The 21,107-nt window shown below is 40.4% G+C and overlaps 2 protein-coding genes and 1 long non-coding RNA gene across 5 annotated transcripts; 1 reads left to right on the top strand and 2 right to left on the bottom strand.

The window, feature by feature from the left end:
* Positions 1-187: 187 nt before the first annotated feature.
* Positions 188-9,081, bottom strand: hpn (hepsin). Its single transcript, XM_079561123.1, has 13 exons — positions 8,963-9,081; positions 8,275-8,395; positions 3,080-3,187; positions 2,934-2,975; positions 2,595-2,724; positions 2,401-2,520; positions 2,279-2,319; positions 2,010-2,175; positions 1,597-1,781; positions 881-976; positions 664-806; positions 396-560; positions 188-316 (listed from the first exon to the last, which is right to left on the bottom strand). The coding sequence occupies exons 2-13, from the start codon at positions 8,309-8,311 to the stop codon at positions 272-274; spliced, it is 1,278 nt and encodes a 425-aa protein (XP_079417249.1). The 5' UTR covers positions 8,312-8,395; positions 8,963-9,081; the 3' UTR covers positions 188-271.
* A 794-nt stretch (positions 9,082-9,875) lies between these two features.
* Positions 9,876-14,343, top strand: LOC306966994 (sialic acid-binding Ig-like lectin 8). Of its 3 annotated transcripts, none has more exons than XM_079561856.1 (7): positions 9,876-10,008; positions 10,288-10,459; positions 10,921-11,126; positions 11,852-12,109; positions 12,962-13,273; positions 13,441-13,525; positions 13,753-14,343. In XM_079561856.1, exons 1-7 carry the CDS (start codon positions 9,954-9,956, stop codon positions 13,811-13,813), a joined length of 1,149 nt encoding a protein of 382 aa, XP_079417982.1. In that variant the 5' UTR covers positions 9,876-9,953; the 3' UTR covers positions 13,814-14,343. The 3 variants fall into 3 exon arrangements, with proteins under 3 accessions (XP_079417982.1, XP_079417983.1, XP_079417981.1); XM_079561857.1 differs by having other exon boundaries at positions 13,447-13,525; positions 13,750-14,343; XM_079561855.1 differs by having other exon boundaries at positions 13,750-14,342.
* A 3,056-nt stretch (positions 14,344-17,399) lies between these two features.
* LOC306966462 lies at positions 17,400-19,108 on the bottom strand. Its single transcript, XR_013793108.1, has 3 exons — positions 19,073-19,108; positions 18,028-18,083; positions 17,400-17,503 (listed from the first exon to the last, which is right to left on the bottom strand). It is a non-coding gene; the product is annotated as an uncharacterized lncRNA (long non-coding RNA).
* Between the last annotated feature and the right edge of the window lie 1,999 nt (positions 19,109-21,107).

The following is a 21,107-nucleotide window of genomic DNA, read 5'->3' on the forward strand; positions in this document are numbered from 1 at the left end:
TAAAAGAAAATACTGTTTTGACAACATTAACACATTGTTTTAGGGCTTGGCCTGTCTGTTAATGGCAGTCCTGGCTGTCACTGAGGAGCAGGTATAAAGGTATATATTTATCTTTTAAAAGCCTTCACAGTTCAGATTTTAAGACACCACAAAACACATCAAGATTTTGTACAAATGTAAAAATGTAGCTTCTGTGTCTTCAGTCTCTGCTGCAGTGAGGGTCGAAGGATCTTTAGACAGTTCTTTTCAAACCATGTTTGGCTGAGAAGGCTCATGTCCGGGCCATTTTGTGAACTCCTGGTGAGTTTTGATAATTCTACAAAAGATCAGAGTTTGCAGCTTGTTAATAGTAAAAAACAGATTCATTCACAAAAGGAAATTAGTCTCTCACTGACCCTCATAGCAGTGGATATCCAGGGCAGGAAACGGGACACTCTTGTGTACACACCAGGTTTTTTGGGCATCGCGCAGCCTGTGCCCCAACTCACCACCCCAAGCAGACGATATCGACTCATCTTAGACAGACAGTCCTCAGCCACAAAAGGACCACCACTGTCCCCCTAAAAACAAACATGAAGGGTAGAGCAAGTCTAGATTAAATACATCACAATCAACTACAATTCAGATGTAACTTATTAGACCTAAAGTCAGGGCACCTCTGACCTGACAAGCGTCTGTGCCCCCTTTCTCAAAGCCAGCGCAGAACATGGTGGTGGTGATCTGGTTGTCGTAATAATCTGGAGCGTTACACACAGCGTCACTTATGATGGGCACATGGACCTCCTGAAGGACGTCTGCCAGATTACCTGAGAGTGGCCTCAACATTATTACTACAATGCTAAACATAATACTCAAGTGCAAGAGCAAGTTAATGACTTACCGTAGTAGCCTACGTTTCCCCAGCCTGTCACTGTCCCCAACTGACCATCTATTAGTCTCTGGCCATACGCTGGCAGGCACACGGGCTGGATGTTTTCTAAACACAAAAACACACAGAAAGGCAAGATCCAAATTTACATTTCTGGCAGATCAAGGGAATTCCAACACATTTCACACGATAAAAAATAATAATAAAAGTAGACCACTAGATGTCAGCCTTGACCTACTTTTAAAATGGAGTTGAGGTCTTTTCAAAAGACTTTCAATTGAAGGAAATGTCACAAGACACTTGAGACTTAGAGATGAGAATCAGGTGGAGCATCCAGGACAGTTGTCCTGGGCCTCAGGGACATGGTGCGAAAATAGGCCCTGCAGTTTAATTTGCTGTAATTATGCTGCTCCTCTCAAAGATATTGTCCAGGGCCTCATCAGCAATTTTCAACAATACCAGATTATAATTATGTGGTCATAATAAGGCATGTTTTGTAATTTAAGACGGACAACATGAATGCAGTGGAAGCATCTAATTCAATCTTGATACAACTGTGTTGCATAAAAGAGTTTCTGTCCAGGATACTTTCGTAAAGGATTCTGGTAACTTGAAACTCTTAATCAGCACAGTAATTGTCTCTACGGTATGCCACATTTCCCTCTTCCTCATCTGTCAGAAAAAACACTGAACACCATAACATGCTTGTGTTTGCTGCTGTGTCCTACCATTGAAGGTCAGAGGCTGAGTTAGCGCCAGGACAGCGATGTCTCGGCTGTTGTCATCAATGTTAGAGTCGACAAACGGGAGGTAGCTGCTGTGATACACAATGGTCTTCACTTCAGCCACATTCGCATTGACAGGTTTGATGGATCCCAGAAGAACTCGCCAACGATTCACAAAACGGTACCGCCTGACAACAACATTTAGTGCAACATTCAGTATATACTAGAGAGGGCCTTAGAAGTCCAATTGACATCTGTAAGGCGAAAATAACTGAAATACACACAGTTTACATAAAAAAAGACATGTAAATGTAAAAGAGTGCAGTTTTATGCTGTTTCTGCCAAATAAACATTTTTATAGGGAAAGTTAAAAAAAAACTTCCACAAGTTCCACATAGTTTATGATTGTGACTCACTCGGGGAAGCAGTGAGCCGCAGAGACAATCCAGCGGTTGGAGATGATGGAGCCTCCGCACTGGTGCACCCCGTCATACTGCAGACTGACCTGCCACGGCCAGCTGCCCTGCCTGCTGTCCACTCCCCCCACAATCCGGTCCACCGCGAAACTACGCCTCCCACAGTCTGAAATACAATGACAGTGTATATTACATACTACATGTACAGCTAATACAGACTGTGTACAGGTTTAACCTGCCATTCATTTATTGATATTTCTGCACTTTACCTTGGCACAGTATTGTCAAGACCTCTCTATTCTCACAGTCACTAGAATAAAAAGCAAAAGTTGATGTTTAATTTATGACACATTTTCAACAAGTTCAGAGTGAAAGTAAAGACTTTTTTCACCATGGGAAAAGCGAGTCTTTGATTTTCTTGCCGTAGCTGAGCTCATTTGTTCGAACACAGAAAAACTCTCCTCCATCTCCACTGGCCTCTGGGACGGATGTGACGGAGTAATTCACCACACTGTGAAGTGCAAAATATGTTCTATAATCCACTTGCATTATTAAAAACACATTGTTTTAGGTCACTGTTCTCACCTTATAAATCCTACTTCCTCACAGCTGATGCTCGCCAGCAGCTCATTGGCCGAAGAGGAACATATCTGACGCCATCTTTTTTGAGTGGAGTCAAAAACTCGAAGGCGCTGGTCAGGTAAGTTTACCTGGACTGTGTGAAAACATGTTTAAGTGTTTTTGTACATTGTTTTTGTACAACATTTTTGTCACTGGTGTCTTTTTCCAAATGTATATTCTTTATTCAGTCCCCTCTGACTCAAGTCACTCTTCTGTTGTGGTTGAACTCCCAAGCTCTGAAGCTCTGACAGCATCACTCACTAGCGTATACTCTATAGGGCCATTGCATCCTGGTTCACTTACCATCGTAAAAACCTGCATCTTCCTCCATTGTACAATATGACACTGGAGAAAACAAAAACAGGTAAAGATAATTAGTTGATTCAAAGCTTGTGGTTGGATCTATATTCATGTGTCTGTGGTTGTTTTGAGCAGATACGCCCTCTGACCTAAGGCCCAGACGGCTGTCCCGATGGCTCCCAGGGTCATGAGGATCACACATAATCCAGTGACCCTACATGGAGTCAGCACACAGGTCAGGGAGATCGCCCTGCTCCCTGAAACACATACAGTAATCCTTAATACACCATGTTAGAAACTCTATTATTGGCTGAGCAGATTCACACAAAAATACATATACAGTAAACATATATTTTAGGGATCTAAACCTGTTTTAACGATTATTAGCTGGAACAAGTCTGTCACATGGATAAAGACTAACATTACTGAAAAACATGCACCCACGTACGTAGCAAACATCAGTTATTGACAGCCATACATGGCGTAGTCCAACTAACTTTAAAAATATATACTTTTGTAACATATTCGTTAAAATCAGAGAACTGTATTCTGAATAATCTGCATTATATTTTTGTATCAATCTGGCGAATGATTACAAAAATGTAGGCTTGTTGGAACGGTTTTAATGAAATTATTTACCACTAATTAGGAACACACAAAAGCCCTTAACAAATGCACACCAGGACCCAGCAGATCACAGCACATCACTTGACATCTGCAACTCTTGTGTGACTAGTCTTGATTTTAGGAAAGTAACTGTATTCTAAATACTCTAAACAAAACCGTAGTAGTTACTCAAAATGAGTATTTAACACGTATTCTAAATGCTGTATGTATTCTGTTATGGGGAGTACCCCAACACTGTATATTTGTTGTGCAAAACGTCACAAAACCATTAACATTTCTGATCACTTTTAGATGAGTGCTGTGAGTAACACATTTAAAGGTTTGAGCCAAATTTAGTATTAAAGCATTAAAGTAAATATTAAATGAAATATTAAATATTCATTCATGGATTTAGCCGTCATTCTATTGAATCCAATGCATGTTGAATTTTTTCAAACCAAGTAGAGAACTCTTGACTGACGAAGCTTATGCAAAAATAACTCTCTATCTCTGTGTTCACTGTTGGCATAACATTTTATGACAGTGTGCAAAAAGTACAAGTGACACTGGCTGGATCAATAGTCTAAAGTCCTACTTTTTTAAAAGCCAGTACAAACTTTTCAGTTGGAAAGTGGTGCCATGCACAGAAAAGCACAGAGCACCTGCCTTTAATCTTAGAAAAGAGGCAGTCAAGCTGACCCACAACATGATCAGACCTGGTCAAATGGAGCGCATGAAATCAATGAAGATTTAACTTTATGTGCCAAAGTGCATCGTTTTTTAATGTATGTTACAGAACAGGTTCAATGATAACAGTAAGAAGGCTTCTAACACAAATACACACGCTACATTTTTTGCTTAACGTTTTACAAGAGCTTACAACAACTGTGTTTCCCAACCAGCGGAGCGGGAACCCCAGGGGGTATGGGGTCGTTGGAATGATTTCAGATTTTAAAAAAAATAATTTCAATATGATTATAGAAGAAAAGTTCATTTTAGTGGTACTTGCCTATAAAAAAAAAAATAGCATTTAAGAGTGTTTTAGCCCAACAGACCAATAATCTGAGTTCTGAGTTGATCATTTTCTAAATAATTTCCAGCACCCTCTACTCAACGGGTTAGTTTGAGTAGAAATGAAGGGCTCAAGACAAATAAGGTTGGAAACCACTGCCTTACAACACTAAGACAACTATGAATGATATAATTAATATATACCTGATGAAGCACATCCACACACAACGACAACTTAAACAAAAGTTTCCCAGCTCAGTCAGCTGTATGAAAACAGCTGTGGTGCACACAGGGCCACGGCAGAGCGGGTTCAACTGTCTCTATTTCAGGGAAGTCCAGGTCACAAAGGAAACTTTCAAAACAGTTTCACAGGTTCAGTAAACATTTCCATTGGGCTATACATTAACGCAACAGCACATTCATCACGTGTATCCCAGCATGCATTGTTTTACCTTCTGATTAGGTACACAACTCTTTCCTTTTTCCAGACTAGAGGAGATTCACATTTTAAACCGGCCCCAGTGACTGATTATCATCATCATATGAGATTGTGTGATGGTTTTTGTTTTGCATCATCATTGTGGTCTTCAGCCAACACATCCGACACTCTTTAAACCATGGTTGTGAATTTCAGCACTGATCTAATTAAATTGTCAACACCAATGCATTAAATCAGGCATTTGCCATAATCAGTAATTTTACAGTTTCCAAAACAAGATTGCAATTAGGGATGCCCCTTCTGTTGAATTTATTTTTCATGGCTAAATCCTGCCTGTCATTTGAAGCCAAGAAACAACTGGTTAATGAAACGTTTTGGTCTGTCCTGGACTATGGGGATATATTGTATATGGCGCGGTGGCACAGAGGTTAGCGTTCGTGCTTTATAGCTAGAAGGTCCGGGTTTGATTCTCCTTTCTGTGTGGAGTTTGCATGTTCTCCCTGTGTCTGCGTAGGTTTCCTCCGGTTTCCCCTACCACCAAAAACATGTACAATAGGCCAGGATGAATAAGAGTGTGTTTGAGAGTAAAAGTGTGGGGCGAAGGTTGGAAATTAGTCCAAGGCTACAATTTCTATGTTGCGTGTTCATTAGCATGCACTGTCCCTACCAAATCAAAAAATAAAATCAAACCAACCTGAAGTCTCTTACTCGTCACTGTCAGCTTTATTCTCAGGTTGGTTGGTTTTCTCTTTCTTTACGCGGCTGGATCCATTGGAATACTTTTATCTATAAGGCCATGTTGCTTCTCTTTCTTCATATTTGTGCACTTATCTGCGGGTACATATCGCTCATAGGACCTGGTTTTAATGTCTAAGAGATTTTTTATCTTTATGAGATTTTTCCTGGTTAAATAAAGGTTTGGATGAATTTGAATGTTTCATGCAATTTTCTAATATACTTTTTATTACGGTAGCTACACATTTTTTCCAGTAAAAAGTTGCCAAATTATACTTTATTTGCAGTTCGGTCTTTCTTTCTCCTTTCTTCACAGTTCCATACAGTCACAATCACCATTCATTGTTTGTGTGTCTGTTAAGTAGATTAAGACCTACTTGCAATGGACAAAATATTCTGGATTGCAAACACAATCATTGGAAGAGATGACAAAGTTTGTTTGTTTCCCAGCTCACAGGGAACGTTTTCCATTCATATGTCTCCCATACGATGTGCCGACCCCCCAGAGTCTAACAAATGTTAGCTGTTTAGATATTAAGTTTTTGCTTCTCCGGCTAAATGCCTCCGACTCCTCCTCCTGAAGTTTTCTGACCAACTACACGTCAGAACAGAACAAGTGGGCTTTTGTTTCTTCTTCTACCTGAGAACAGCTTCCTGTGAGCGAGTCTTTGTCCAAACTCTCCAGCTGCAACATACCATGTTCAAAAGGTGGCACGAAAACCATGTAGAATACTGAATTATCAAGAAAAACAGTACTGTAGTCATTGTCCATTGTCCAATTCAGCAGCAACAGACAACAATGTTATTATTATTCATATTATTATTATTTATTACTTTTTTTCTGGTGGAAGAAACAGTTTGGAACCATGTCCACAATGTCTTCTGACAAAGTGTAACGTCCACAGAGTGCATGAATCAGTCTGTGGAAGCACAGTAATGCAATCTATATAAGGAACAGTACCACTGAGAAACATCAACTAACACACTATCATTAAACCGGTGTTTTTAAATAATTGTAATATTAACCTTGACACCCTGACGTCACCGTGTAGAAAATGGTCAAACATGAGCTCTGATGAGTCACATACTATCAAAGTAAGCCTGTGCTAAATGTTTTTAAAAAGTGACTAATTCTGGCAAAAGATAAAGTTGTGTAATTTGCAAGAAAGCAAACTCATTTCAACCTCAGTTTGGCTAATGTTTGTGAAGCTTTTGCTGACCTGAGCTAAAGTCAGCATCTTTTAATCTAACTCATGAGTTTCATAGTTAAGTGGGTTAAAGATAAAATACAGTCACGTTTAAAAATAGCATCTGTGCCATGTTGTGTGGGCAGAGTGAGGCGTGGTCAGGGCTGAATAAGACAAACGTGAGAAACAGCGGAGACAGCACGAGCCTGACTCACTCCAACGTGTTACCATGGAGATAGGAAAAAATATACAACACATTGTAGTAAATATTATTCTAATAATGGCCTAACCCTGCCCTACCAGTGTTTGGGCATAAACATGCATGGAGTGCAATGTAAACAGGTCATAGAGTCTAGAGAGTTAACACAGACGGTGTCCCACCTAAAGCTAAGTACAGGCATGCGCTACTAAACCAACCACATCTTAAGACCTAAAGACATGGTTCAAGACGAGACGGGTTTCTCTCCACAGCAGAGTGAATCACAGGGTGAACCAGAGTCGAACAGCAAGAGACAAATTCAACGAGTAACTGAGAATGTGAGCAAAGTGCAAACTGTGGAGAGACATCTTCTCAAAGAGAGTATTTGCAGACAACCTCACTGCTACAGCATAAGCTCCTGATTTAAGGTAAGCAACTGTTTAGTTCTTAAATAATCTGTGTGTCATGTTAGGGCTGAGCACTATTGTGTCATGTGACAACTGCTGATGATAAGTCAGTATCTTAAAGGCTATTCATTTGATCTTAACATTGATATTTGATATTAAATAACACTGGAATTACTTTACAAGCGCTGAAGGTGGAAATGATTAATCCAACACATGGGCAGAGTATAAATATTACAAATATGTTGCACTATAATGTAATGAAGGGGCTCTGGTTTGATAACCCCACACTGGTTATTGTACTGTGAGGGCAATGGGCATACACTTAATGTGGGTCATTTGATTGAACAGTGATTTATTAACAGATTTACTGAACGATTTATGTCAGACACCTTTTCTGTCTAATGCAAAGTGGGCAGAGGCGATTGACCTGCTACCATCTAACTATCTGAAAGAGAAATTGACTTTGTATAAAATGATATTGTTAGGAGCAACTGCGACACATGTTTACTTAACAACAGTTTTGTAAGTTTTTGCAACTCACAAAGTGGGTTCTATAACTGTATAACCACTAAATATTACAATATGAATATCAAAAGCCAAATGAAAAGCTAGACTGAAAACTCTTTTATCAGTTAATGGTTAACAGTGTCGTGGACTGACATCTGACAAACAGTGTCCACATGAGCTGCAACATGACCACTGTGTCTGTACCTCTGAGTATATGTGTTCGGTTGTATGTTTGTTGTGGGTCTGCACTTACCCATCTTCCCGTCCGTCACCACTTTCTCTGCGTACATCTTTGAGGCCTTGGGGTGAAACTGGGCAATTTCTTTCTTCTTCCCCTGAAATCTTCAAATCTTAGCAATATATCCTCTGTCAACCTGTAAATGAAATGATCGTAGTTCAAAACACCTGCTGCATAACTTCACAGCAATACAAAGATGCATTTCAAACATTAACATCCTTGTAGTCATGTTTAGAGGTGTTTTAAGATTACAAAACAAAGATTATTAAAAACTTTCTTTTTTTTCACTACATGAACTCCACATTTACAACGCAGGTGTAACAGTCCATATAACCCCGTCTGGTCTATCTATATACCCGGGTATAACATGGCCCAAACCATTTCATTACCCCTTTATTTTTACTATTAGATCTACTATTTTACACTTACTGGCTTGGGTGAAACTATGCCCAGGTCGAATCTGGGCAGGGTTTGGCCTGCTGCACCTTATAATTACTTAAAATGATAGCACTGTAAGACTCATGGAAACGTGATGTAACATAACAGATTACTGACTGGCATGGATCACACTGCATGCATGGAAAAGCTGAAAATCGAGGTTTACATCGATCAAATGTCATCTTAGAATGAAGGAATGCGTTTCCATCCATAGACACAAGCTTTCAAACTTATAGAACACCTTTTAATACATGGGGGAACTCACCTGAGTTTCCTTGAAGCAGGTGAAGTTGGCATTCGCTGAACAAAAGCAATAATGTTTGGTTCAATAACAATAAGATCATATATGTGTGTAAATATATATATTATGAAGTTAATTTCAAACGGAAAGCGCTCTTAAATCCACCGGAGATAAATCCCAGTTTGCGTAAATCCTTCTTTTGTCCCGTTCGCAGGTTAGTGACCCCAAAGTGGGAAGAGAGAAAAAACAGCGTTTTAGCCACAAAGTAACGTCGTAAGACTAACCAAAGCCATGGTCATTCATCTCTAAAAGAAACAAGAGAGACATTTGGCGATTTATGTGAATTATTGCCGTTCGTTTTTCCCCCTGAAGTTATCCCAGTTTGTGAGGTGGATTCTGGGCGAGGAGCAGTGCGCACTGGAGGGGCACAGCTGACGTCAAGTCCGGCTTGTAAATGGACGCAGGGGGGACATGAGAGCACTCAAATGTCTCCTGACGCGGGACAGAGCTCACCTGTCCAGGTAGTCAGCAGCACAATGTGCACCACGTCATTCTCAACCCGGCAATACTAAAGCAGGAGCGCACGAGTGTTTACCAATTTCCATTTGTAATCACAAAAAACTGCGGTAGCCAGACACTATACATACACAACACGTGGCTCGAAACACGTGGTACAAAATTGTGCTTTGCTGAGGACAACCACACAACTCCATGAACTGTGGACCACTGTGCACAAATTGGTAAAAAATAAATAAATAAATAAATAAAAAAACATCATGTAGGAACAATCAATGTTATGTTACATGTTTTGTATGAAGTGTTATACAGTTTAATGGCCTTGTCTCACATTGTCTATTTTGCTAAACCAAGTTCCCCTTTGCAGTTCCTGAAAAGTTGCTTCGTTTGTCACTCAGACTCTGAGTGACAAACGAAGTCTATTGTCCAGAGAAGTGCACTGAGAAAGTGACAGAGGAAGATTCTCCAAAGCTGAGGGAGCAACAGCTGCAGGATCAGAATGGAGACTCACATCACCCAAATATGTTGGATGGTTGTCCTCGTCTTCTTCAATGGTAAGAGTCTCAATGCTGCAGACAACAACCCAAAACAAGAAGTGAAGCTGAAACTCTGCCTGGAAGAGCTATAGACTATTATTAGCTGCTTATAGCTTTAAGTCAAACAGTTTACAGTTAAAACTATTACTGTGGCCACTAACTACTTTCTCTCTTTTTCTAGCCAAATTGAATTACACTGACATAAGATTTTACATCAGATATTTTTACATTTACATATTTTGACATTTGCGTGTGCCTAAAAAAAGCTATATTCGAAGTGTACTTTTTCATTTGCAGGTGCTCTTGCTGGTGACTGGTTGGTGAACGTTCCCAGTCAGATCTGTGCTCTGACCGGCTCCTCAGTGGTTCTCCCCTGTTCCTATGACTTTCCTCAAAGCAGAGATGGACAAGTGATTCAAGTCATGTCTGAAATGTGGTGCTTAGGAAACGGGCGCTGCGTCACACCAAGGTGGGCGCACTATGTTAAGTCTTCATCATCGATAGACGTTAGTTGTGGCCCAAACCCATTCCTAAAAAAGTGTAGGCTGCTCGGACACCATCAATAAAAAGTCTATGTTAAGACGCACAGTGCACACATATATAGTTTTTCACAAATGTCTGCATTTACAATTTACTGAAGGACAAAACTTTTTTCTATTCCACAACTAGAACTGCTTAAATATTGACTGGATGTGTAACATAGCAGAAATATACAGCATCAGTATGGGAGCTGGAAGTATAAAGTCTCAACACATTGTAGAAGTCACTCAAGTCTAGCTCTACTATTTCTAACTGTGGCACCAAACAGAGGGCCAAGAATGCCACTAAGGGGAGACAAGTTGGCCAAGGCACATTGATAAGTGGTTCTTCAATCAATTGCACGGCCATATTTATAAAGTTTGTGATTTAAAAATGATCTTCTTGTGTCAGGTATGTTTACCACAGTGCAGGGATCCTCCAAGAGCCGTCCTACCAAAGTCGAGTGCAGTATCTCGGAGAGATCGGGTCAAAGAACTGTTCACTGGAGATTTCAGGTCTGCAAGAGTCGGACAGTGGCACTTATGTTTTCTACCTCGTCACAAACCACACCAGAGAGAAGATGCCAGCGCAGAGGGGACTTCAGCTACTGGTGTCAGGTGTGAGCAAGACCTTTGTATTACTGGTGGTGAAACTTAAAGTACATTCATTATGTTTCAAGTGTCTGTGGGGCATTGGGAGTTGTTATTTCTAAAGTTTGTTTCTCTTCTGTCCCACCACATCGCACAACTTGTCCCGCTTTTTTTTACTTCATAAGTCTGTACTCAGGGCAGCCTGTCAGGAGCAGTGCCCATAGACCCATGTTCGTGTCTTGAGATAGGATTGAGATATTGTCTGGTGTGCCTTGAGAAATTATCCAATTTCACCTAGTTGTTTTTTTTTTAAACAAATTATCCACAAATAATGTACCGTTTTCGAGTGTCTGTGCTGTCTAGTGAGAGTAACCATAGAATACTCTTCCATATCAGGCAGTTAATTTCTTTGAGACAAGAGAATTAGTGATGCATTGAGGCTTGTGGCTAGCGAGACTATACACTTTGATTAGAATGACTGAATATATGCTACAGAGTTACATTTTTTAACATTTTCTGCTGGTGGTGTGCCTCGTGATTTTTTCATGAAGAAATAAATCTGCCTTGGCTCAAAAAAGGTTGAAAAACAATGGTGTAATTTAAACATGTCAGGGCTAGTTTGTGTAAAACAAATCAAACATTCTTAGAGATAAACCTAGAGGCAATAATTAGGAAATCTGTTTTGCTTTCCTCCCATTTTGGTCGACTGCCACGTTGTCTTGCATCAAAAACATGTCCCTTGCTTTCCACAGGTTCTCCGTCTGCCGTTTCAGTTTTAGCCGGACCCTCCCCTGTAATAGAGGAGGGTGAGTCTGTCAGTCTGTCCTGCTGCAGCCCTGGTTCAAACACTGAAGTCCAATGGTTTAAGTCGTCCAGCTCCGAACCACAACACAATGGAGCAGAATGGACCATCACTAAAACTACACCTGAAGACGCGGGAGGATATTACTGTCAAGTCCGGACCAAAGACCAAGTCCAGAAGTCAAAAGAGCTGGTTCTGGATGTGCAATGTGAGTGTGTGAAACAAGAGGAAGTTGTGGGTTAGTGGTTTAGCACAACATATAGTATGTGACAAATATCCAGCCAATGTTGACAAAACTATTAGAGAACTAAAGAGAATTCACAATCTAATGTTAATGAAACAATACCACAGAAATGTGTAATTTTATGAGACACTAGCAATGTTCATAGACTAACATTAGCCATAATATCAAAGTGTAGAGAAAAGAGCCAGAACAACTCTATTAGCTTCCCAGCCACTACTGTTGAATGCATCCAGCACAATCTAGAGTGCTTTCTTGTGAACAATAACTCCAGTTTTACATTTTAGAAATGGTTTATAGAATCTGCCAGGAATCCCATTAATCGCAGCGGTTTTGACGACACAATCCCAGCTCTGGGGTCTCCATCTGGTTAGATCAGTGGTTCTCAAGCCTTTTACCACCTCATAAAGTACGTGGCCATCCAAGTATGTAATGGGGCAATTGGGCCCAGATCAAGAAAAGACCAGCCCTAAACCTGGTCTCAAAAGGAGTCTAAGCTAGATTTAAATTAGATTAAATTAGGTCTAAATGTATCTGAATGATCTCTGATTAAAATGAATAGTCTAAAATTGAGTACCGCCCGAAGAAGTGCCAAGTCCAAGTACCATCTATGTTAAACCTACCACAATTTGAGAACTTCTAGGTTAGATCAGTTTGAGAATACTTTACCCTTGTCCAATAGGGTTGAAAAGTAACAACTCCAGTCACAAGGGGGCAGTGCAGGAGAAAAAACAACCTCATTATTTGTGGATTCTTTATCATTGTGTGAAGGCGTTGACACAAAATGAGCTTTTACTAAAGTTTTATTGTTCTTCATAGACCCCCCACGGAACACCCTGGTTTCCATATCCCCACCAGAGCAGACTGAAGCGGGACGTCCTGCCACTCTGACCTGCAGCAGTGCGGCGAACCCCCCTGTCCTGACATATACCTGGTACAAAGGAGCAGCCTGTGGCTCTGGAGCAGACACTAGTGTGTATAAGTCAGTTCAGTCCTCAGCTGCAGTGATAGAAGGAGACCTGAGTCTCAGCAGAATCAACATCAGCGTCGACCAGAGTGAAGTGCACTGTTGTGTGTCCCGTAACCGCCACGGGTCACAGAAGAGCTCAGTGCAAGTCAGCACACCCTCAGGTACAAGGTTAATAGTCGTATGGGTGATCAGGGCCAAGACTACTTAAGGAAAAACACAGATTATTTGTTTTCTTTGTGTAGTTCACATGTAGTTGGATTAAATTTTTAGGGGAAGATTTTGTATTTTTATGATATTTCCTCATAAACTGTACTGTGTTTTGATTCAGACTCAGGAAACCGAATGGTGTATGTAGGAGTGACCATTGCTGTGTTGCTGGCAATTATAGCAATCATTGCTTGCATAATGAAAAGGTGAGTAACTTGTTATTCTGTTTTACTCATTGATAATTGGGTGCATGGTGGTGGTGGAGTTGCACTTCAGGTCACGTGTCTCTCTGTCTCTTCTGTGACTAACTGGCCTTTTACACACTGGACTTTCACTGCGTGAATAGCACAATAAAGATACCATATTTAATGCCATGGGATCATATTGGCTAAAACGTGATGCATAATTTTCCTATATATTGTCTTTTCAGAAGAAAGAAATCTTCAAGAAACCACTCATATGCACTTACTCCGACTGCTTCAGCAGAACCGTAATCTCTGAAGGATTAGGACGATACACACTCCAAAATAAATAATCATGTGTGAAAGAGCTGGACAAAGCGTTTTCTGCTGGAAGCATGTTGTCCATAATGAAGAGGCCGGAAACCACTGTTCGTACTGGGTCACTTTTGTATAAGTTTAAATAAACTCAAAGATGATAAAGACTGAGGAAAGACTGGAGAAGCCTGAAGACCAAGAGGACAGTGACCCACACCAAAAGACTCAGCACTGATACAAGACTGCCCCATCCCGCGAGAGGCTATTTTTACTTCATAACCTGAAAATAACTGGACTAATATAAGCAAGACTGATGTACTTACATGAACTGTATTTTTAATAAATGTTAGTTAATATTTTTATGAAAAATGTATCATTCTGAGTTCGATGCTAATTTGTATTGTAATATCCTGTAATTGTATGTAATGTGTAAATCTGTACATAAGAGGGCGACAAATATGCGTACATTTTTAAACCTAATTTTACTTGTGTCAGCGCAGACAGTTTTATTACTGTCCATTTCACATACTTTTCCCAAAAAAGACAACCTGCAAACTCCTCTGTCTCTCATTTAGGCAAAATCTGGGCTGTTTATAATACTTTACTTGCAACAACAAGTAAGACAACAAATAAGCTATGAACAAAAAAGACAATACAAATCATCATTCTTATTTACTTACGTTTATTTATTACTGCTCAAAGTGTTTGACGGGTGGCGCTGCACAGTCAGGGGGACACGGCTGCAGCGCCGTCTCACCTCTGCCGGAGCTCCTCTACGGGCAGGTCAGTGACATGTGACTTCCCGCAAGAAAGGAAGACAGTGGTGCAGATGGTAGAGCGGGTCGTCTTGTGACCAGAGGGTCGGCGGTTCGAATTCCGCAGATGCACACCGTCATCGTGTCCTTGGGCAAGACACTTCACCCTCCTTGCCTGCGGTGTCTGTGTACACTGGTGTATGAATGAGAGAGTGAATGGGTGAGTGGTTCCTTGATGTAAAGGCGCTATATAAATGTGACCATTTACCATTTAGAGCGGGTGGTCTCGTGATCAGAAGGTGGGATTCCTGGCTCCTGAGCGTTGTGTCCTTGGGCATGTGGTCCACCTGGCCTCCAGTACCTGTGCACATCGGTGTATGAATGAGAGTGCCAATGGATGAGCGGCTCCTTCTTTATATATACACATATATAAATATACATATAATGTTGAGACAATTTACCATTTAAAAGAGCAGCGGCCTCCTGAGAAATCACAGGTCACTCCTAGGTCGTGTGGTGTCGGGTCAGGACGTCCTCTGCTGGTGCGGCGATCACTCCCAGTTGTTTCCCCTGTAAACAAACAAAACAAAAACACACACAACCCTACCGACGAAAACTAACAGTCCTATTCATCTCCAATATTAATGTATCAGTCATAAATGGAAGGCATTAGGTGAAGATTTCGCAGACGTTTTGGCCCATTTTAAATCAACTTTTACTATAATAAGCTCCTTCTCTGTCACACCTTTTAATATTGGTTTTGTTTCTTTTGACAAACCAAAATCAAGTGCAAAGAGACGAGTCAAAAACCTTTTATTAAACATGTTAATACAGTTAATACAATACCAAACAAAAACATGAGAAACGGGGGAAGTAGGGAGTGTCCCACAAACTGCTGAGTTCATGGACAAACCCAAATCTCCTCGTTACAGTTCATTACAGTCAGCAAGTGTGAATGGACCGGCTCCAAACACACACTTACCTTACAGTACAGCAGTCAGTCATTCACCCACACACGCTCTCCACTCACACGTCTACACTGGGGGCAATGCGGGTCAAGTGTCTTGCCCAAGGACACAACGACAGTGTGCGCTGCCAGTATTAGAGATCGAACCACCAACCTTTGAATTAGAGGTCGAACTCTACCAGCTGAGCCACTGCTGCCCCATAACAACGTTCAGTTTACAACACACACACACAGCTATGGTAAAAATCAGATCTGCAAGTTTTACTGAAAATACAGAGAAGCAGTCGCACCAACAACCCTCTGGTTATGGGGCGATCCTGTCTAACCCTGCTCTGCCCAGAGTGGGCCGACACATAGAGATGAAACTTTTTTCACTCATTTTGTCTTAAAGTGCACACAGTTATGACAAAGAGTAGAATAAATAGTCATTTTTAAACAGCTACTTTTACATTTAGAAAACTAGAAACACAGATACTTACCACATTGTTTTTATGTCTATTTGTTTTTAGAGCACACACATAATATTACTACTACTACTACTACTACAAGAAATATGTTTTTTGTCTTTTTGTTTATAGAGCACACACATAATATTACTACTACCACTACTACCACAAGAAATATGTTTTTTGTCTTTTTGTTTATAGAGCACACAAAAATACTACTACTACAAGAAATGTTTTTTGTCTTTTTGTCTTGAAAGCACACAAAAATACTACTACTACTACTACTACTACTACTACTACTACTACTACAACTACTATTACTACTACTACTACTACTATTACTACTACTACTACAACTACTATTACTACTACTACTACTATTACTACTACTACTACAACTACTATTACTACTACAACTACTATTACTACTACTACTACTACTATTACTACTACTACTACAACTACTACTACTACTACTACTACTATTACTACTACTACTACTATTACTACTACTACTACAACTACTATTACTACTACTACTACTATTACTACTACTACTACAACTACTATTACTACTACTACTACTATTACTACTATTACTACTACTACTACTATTACTACTGGCACTACAAGAAAATTTATGTTTTTTGTCTCCTAGTGTTTTTAAGCACACACAGAAACGACTAAGGTCATATACAGGTCAAAGGTCAGCGGCGTGGACGGTGGTAAATGTCGCCATGACGGACTTTCCAGGTCCGGAATTCAGAGGCTAAAATTCAGTCCGAGTCTGAATCCGGGTCCTGGAGCAGGTGAGGGTGGAGGAAGTAGCGGGTGAAGCCTCCGGACGTCCCAGCTGAAGTGGAGGGGCCGTCGGAGCCGTCTTCAGAGAAGGAGAGGCGAGGGCGCTTGGCGTCGTCTTCCTCGTCTTCATCATCTTCATCCCTGCTGCGCTTGGATCCGCTGAGGGGCAGGAAGTCCGGAGCAGGGCCTGAAGGCAAATCCAGGACGGGACGGGAGGGTGGAGACGGGCTCTCTGCTCGCTGCTGTGGGGCAGGGATCTGGGGAAGACCCACCGGCTCCACAGCTTGAGCAGGAGGGGCCCGGAGCTCCTGTCCAGGAACGCGCTGGTCTTCATCTTCCTCTTCCATCCTCTGCAGGGCGCTGAAGGCTGGAGACGGGCTCTCTGCTCGCTGCTGTGGGGCAGGGATCTGGGGAAGACCCACCGGCACCACAGCTTGAGCAGGAGGGGCCCGGAGCTCCTGTCCAGGAACGCGCTGGTCTTCATCTTCCTCTTCCTCTTCAAGACTTCCGTAGCCAGAGTCCCCGTCGTCCCAGTCCTCCTCCTCCTCCTCCTCCTCTTCATCAGAAAGCATGAACACCTGCAACAAAACAGGAGCCCAACGCACATGATGAACCTCACCTCCGTCGTCCGCGTCTGAGTCGACCGCCTCTGCTGGAGCGTCCTCTGGAGCGTCCCACGGGTCGTCCCACGGAGGGAACCACGGAGCGTCCACAGGGTCTGAAAAGTACAAACATGAGCAACTCGCACCAACCAGTGTTCATTTTGACAACATGTTTTTAGTTCTAGTCTTTTGATGGAAATGCAATTCAATTTTAGACACCATTAAGTCAAATAGTTCTAGTCTAGTTTTAGGCGATTAAAATTGCAGGTAAAATTTTGTCGACCGAATCTAAGACAAACTTTTTTATTTATTATGATCATATTTAATCAAGGTCCTCGGCTTCAAGGAGCTTCTCCTCATGAACAAAGCTCAGAGCTGTTCCTTTGGCACTGACTGTAAATGACATGAGGCTCTTTCAAAAACTAGTAATTTAGTTTCTTCTTTACATTTTTATTTACTATCTGGACATTTTAGTCATAGTTTTAGTCTCATTAACAACTTTTAACTTAGTTTAAGTCCAATTTTAGTTGACAAAAATATACATTGAATAAAATCATGGCTAAATATTTTAGTCACAAAATGAACAATCGCACCAACAAATGTAATAACCAATTCATGTTAATAATTCAATATGACTGACCTCAGGCTGGCATCTCTTGTGTAAGTTTACAGGGCACCTGGTAATGCCATCCAAACCTAACAACGCATCAAAAGTTAACCAATATTCATCTACTTTTAAGCAAAGCAAATGCATTTCTGAGAAATAATCTACCAATTTAGAATGTTGGACTGGAAAGGTTTACATCAAAAAACAATGATTTTCGACGCCCAGAAACTAAACTATCTCAGTTTTCCATCAAATTCCTTGATGACGTTTTACTTAGGACTCCTACTGATAAATTCAAGCATTTTTTATCAGGTATTAACCATGCCCAAAATAGAAATCGTCGAGTGAAAGTTACCGTTCCTTTAGCTTGACCACTTTTGACTACAAGACGTCATGAAACTAAACTACCTTATGTTTCCAACAAATGCCTGGATAACCTTTTACTTAGGACTCCTACTGATAAATGTAAGCCATTTTTATCAGGTATTAACCATGCACAAAAAAGAAATCGTCGAGTGAAAGTTACCAAGTACTCTCAAGACTGACCGTTCCTTTAGCTTGACCACTTTTGACTACAACAAGACGTTGTGAAACTAAACTACCTTATGTTTCCAACAAATGCCTGGATAACTTTTTACTTAGGACTCCTACTGATAAATGTAAGCCATTTTTATCAGGTATTAACCATGCACAAAAAAGAAATCGTCGAGTGAAAGTTACCAAGTACTCTCAAGACTGACCGTTCCTTTAGCTTGACCACTTTTGACTACAACAAGACGTTGTGAAACTAAACTACCTTATGTTTCCAACAAATGCCTGGATAACTTTTTACTTAGGACTCCTACTGATAAATGTAAGCCATGTTTATCAGGTATTAACCATGCACAAAAAAGAAATCGTCGAGTGAAAGTTACTAAACCTGACCAATTTCATTAGCCTTAACCTGACCACTTTTGTCAAAAACATTAGCATTAGCAAAAGCCGCACTGCCCCCACACGGACAAAACGGGTACTAACATTGAAAATTCAAGCTATTTTTGCAATATTTGTTGATATACAGTATTATAAAGACACTTACCACCAGGGAAGAGCTGCAGATTCGGTGCCATGGTCAATCAGAGTTGAGCGTTGGTTTGTAAATCTGCAAAAAACACATACAAGTACAGAAACAAAGTGTTAGAAAGCGTTTTGAATGTGTCTATGAGCAATAACTGACATAAACTTGGTGAGAAATGATGATACAGACCTCTCGTGTAATCTCTCAATCGAGCGTCAAAGTGACAGTGAAAAAGGACATTCCATTTGCGGTTTATATAGCGCGCCTGTTGCCAATGGCAACGACGCCAACGACGCCGACGCCATAACACAGAAGTGAGATTTATTATGATAATAATGATAAAAATGATAAATAATAATAATAATAATAATAATAATAATAATAATAATAATAATAATAATAATAATAATAATAATAATAATAATAATAATAATAATAATAATAATAATAATAATAATAATAATGCAGACTTAGGGCATAGGGCATGGCGGGTGGACAAATATGGGCTAAAAGAGGCGAGGGAGGAATCAGTTCTGCTCCATTGTACTAAGAGGTGGTCCAGGTGTTATTGTACTTTGGAGACTGATTGTGCTCACTAAAGTTGCATGATCTGTTAGCAGATTGTGCCATTGATTGACGTTGGTCATCTTTGGCCAAGCAACTTTTTAACTGGGTTGTTGGCCAGAGTAGGCTGGCTAAAATATTGACTCAAGTAACTTTGCTTTGAGACAACAGTAATAACAAAAGTACTCGGTGAAAATGCTACTTCAGTTTTGTGAGTAGCCTATTTGCGTGTGATTTATTATAATTGAAACAAGAAATGATCGATGAATGCATCGCCTGCAAAAAAAAAAAATGGATGGATGGAAATGTAGCCTAAAAATCCACAGGAAATGCTATTGGAGAACGGGGTAGTGTGGGAATGCGGGCAATGTGAGACACCCCCTGTATCTAGGCCATTACATTTTCAAGCTTTTCAAGATTAGCCTGAATTGCTAGAGATGTTGTTCTTTCTAAAATGGTGGGGTAAAGTGAGACAAATGCTATGGGGTAAAGTGAGTCAATAATCCAGGTCTAGCCTGTGTCCGGAGTCCCAGGCTCTTCTGACTGGTTCTGATGGTCCTATGTTCTGGGCCTGACTGTGTACTAGCTAGTTCTGATGATGGGTCCATGTTCTGACCCCGTGGCTGTGTGTAGGCAACTAGCTGCTTTTGATCGCCCTTCACTCTGACCCCCAGACACCAGCTGTTCTGACACCCACACTGTGAATGTTAATTAAGACTTTTTGAGTCATATTATGTTGTATTTGAATTTCTTTTAAAGTACCCTACTTTGGATCACTTTCAAGTGTTTAAAAAAATGGTTTATTTGACCCCGAGATTGTAACTAGCAACAATAGCGCCTACTATTGTCCTGTTCTGACCTTCAGACACTAACTGTTCTGACCCCCACACTGTGATTGTTAATTAAAATATTTTGAGTGAATGATGTTGTATTTGATTGACTTCTAAAGTAGCCAACTTTTGATCACTTTCAAACATTTAAAAAAGTATACTTATTTGACCAATACCCATGATTCTGTCACTATTTTACTATTCATCTCTATGGCACATGCAACATATCCATTTGTCATATTATTTAATGCACTCATGACCCACGGGGGCTTTTATATTGTCTCTGTTCTATTATTATATGTATTAACAAAATATTAAAAAATAAAAAAACATTTATTGTGAGTGAAATATCAATAAATACATTTGACAACCTTAGTATCCCGATATTGGCCTAATCTGTCAGTGTTTCCCGCCTGGGTTAGTGGTGGAAAGTGGGGTCAGTGAAACAGCAAAAGGACCGTCTGAGATTTAGAAGCAGCCTCCAATGAGTCTCCAGTTCAAGCCAGACCAGTTTGTCCTGTTTCAAACTCTTGTGAATCAGGAAGATGGTGAGTGTTTCTGTAAGTCCACACTGCAGCGCAAAGAAGATGTGAGCAAAACAACAAGGTAAAACTATTGGTGTTTGTATTTATAACTTGACCTTTATGTATTGTTATGTGCAG

Source organism: Gobius niger, assembly GCF_951799975.1.
Source record: "Gobius niger genome assembly, chromosome: 8".
In the NCBI taxonomy this organism is placed as follows: Eukaryota; Metazoa; Chordata; class Actinopteri; order Gobiiformes; family Gobiidae; genus Gobius; species Gobius niger.

What these genes read in the sequence shown, in the direction of transcription:
- LOC306966994 (XM_079561855.1), top strand. Translation starts at nt 9,954, where the DNA reads ATGGAGACTCACATCACCCAAATATGTTGGATGGTTGTCCTCGTCTTC. An exon ending in GCAAGTCAGCACACCCTCAG is followed by an intron (nt 13,274 to 13,440) that starts GTACAAGGTTAA and finishes GTTTTGATTCAG; the next exon opens with ACTCAGGAAACCGAATGGTG. An exon ending in ATTGCTTGCATAATGAAAAG is followed by an intron (nt 13,526 to 13,749) that starts GTGAGTAACTTG and finishes TTGTCTTTTCAG; the next exon opens with AAGAAAGAAATCTTCAAGAA.
- hpn (XM_079561123.1), bottom strand. Translation starts at nt 8,311, where the DNA reads ATGTACGCAGAGAAAGTGGTGACGGACGGGAAGATGG. An exon ending in GACAGCCGTCTGGGCCTTAG is followed by an intron (nt 2,976 to 3,079) that starts GTCAGAGGGCGT and finishes TGTTTTCTCCAG; the next exon opens with TGTCATATTGTACAATGGAG. An exon ending in GCGGCTCACTGCTTCCCCGA is followed by an intron (nt 1,782 to 2,009) that starts GTGAGTCACAAT and finishes TGTTGTTGTCAG; the next exon opens with GCGGTACCGTTTTGTGAATC.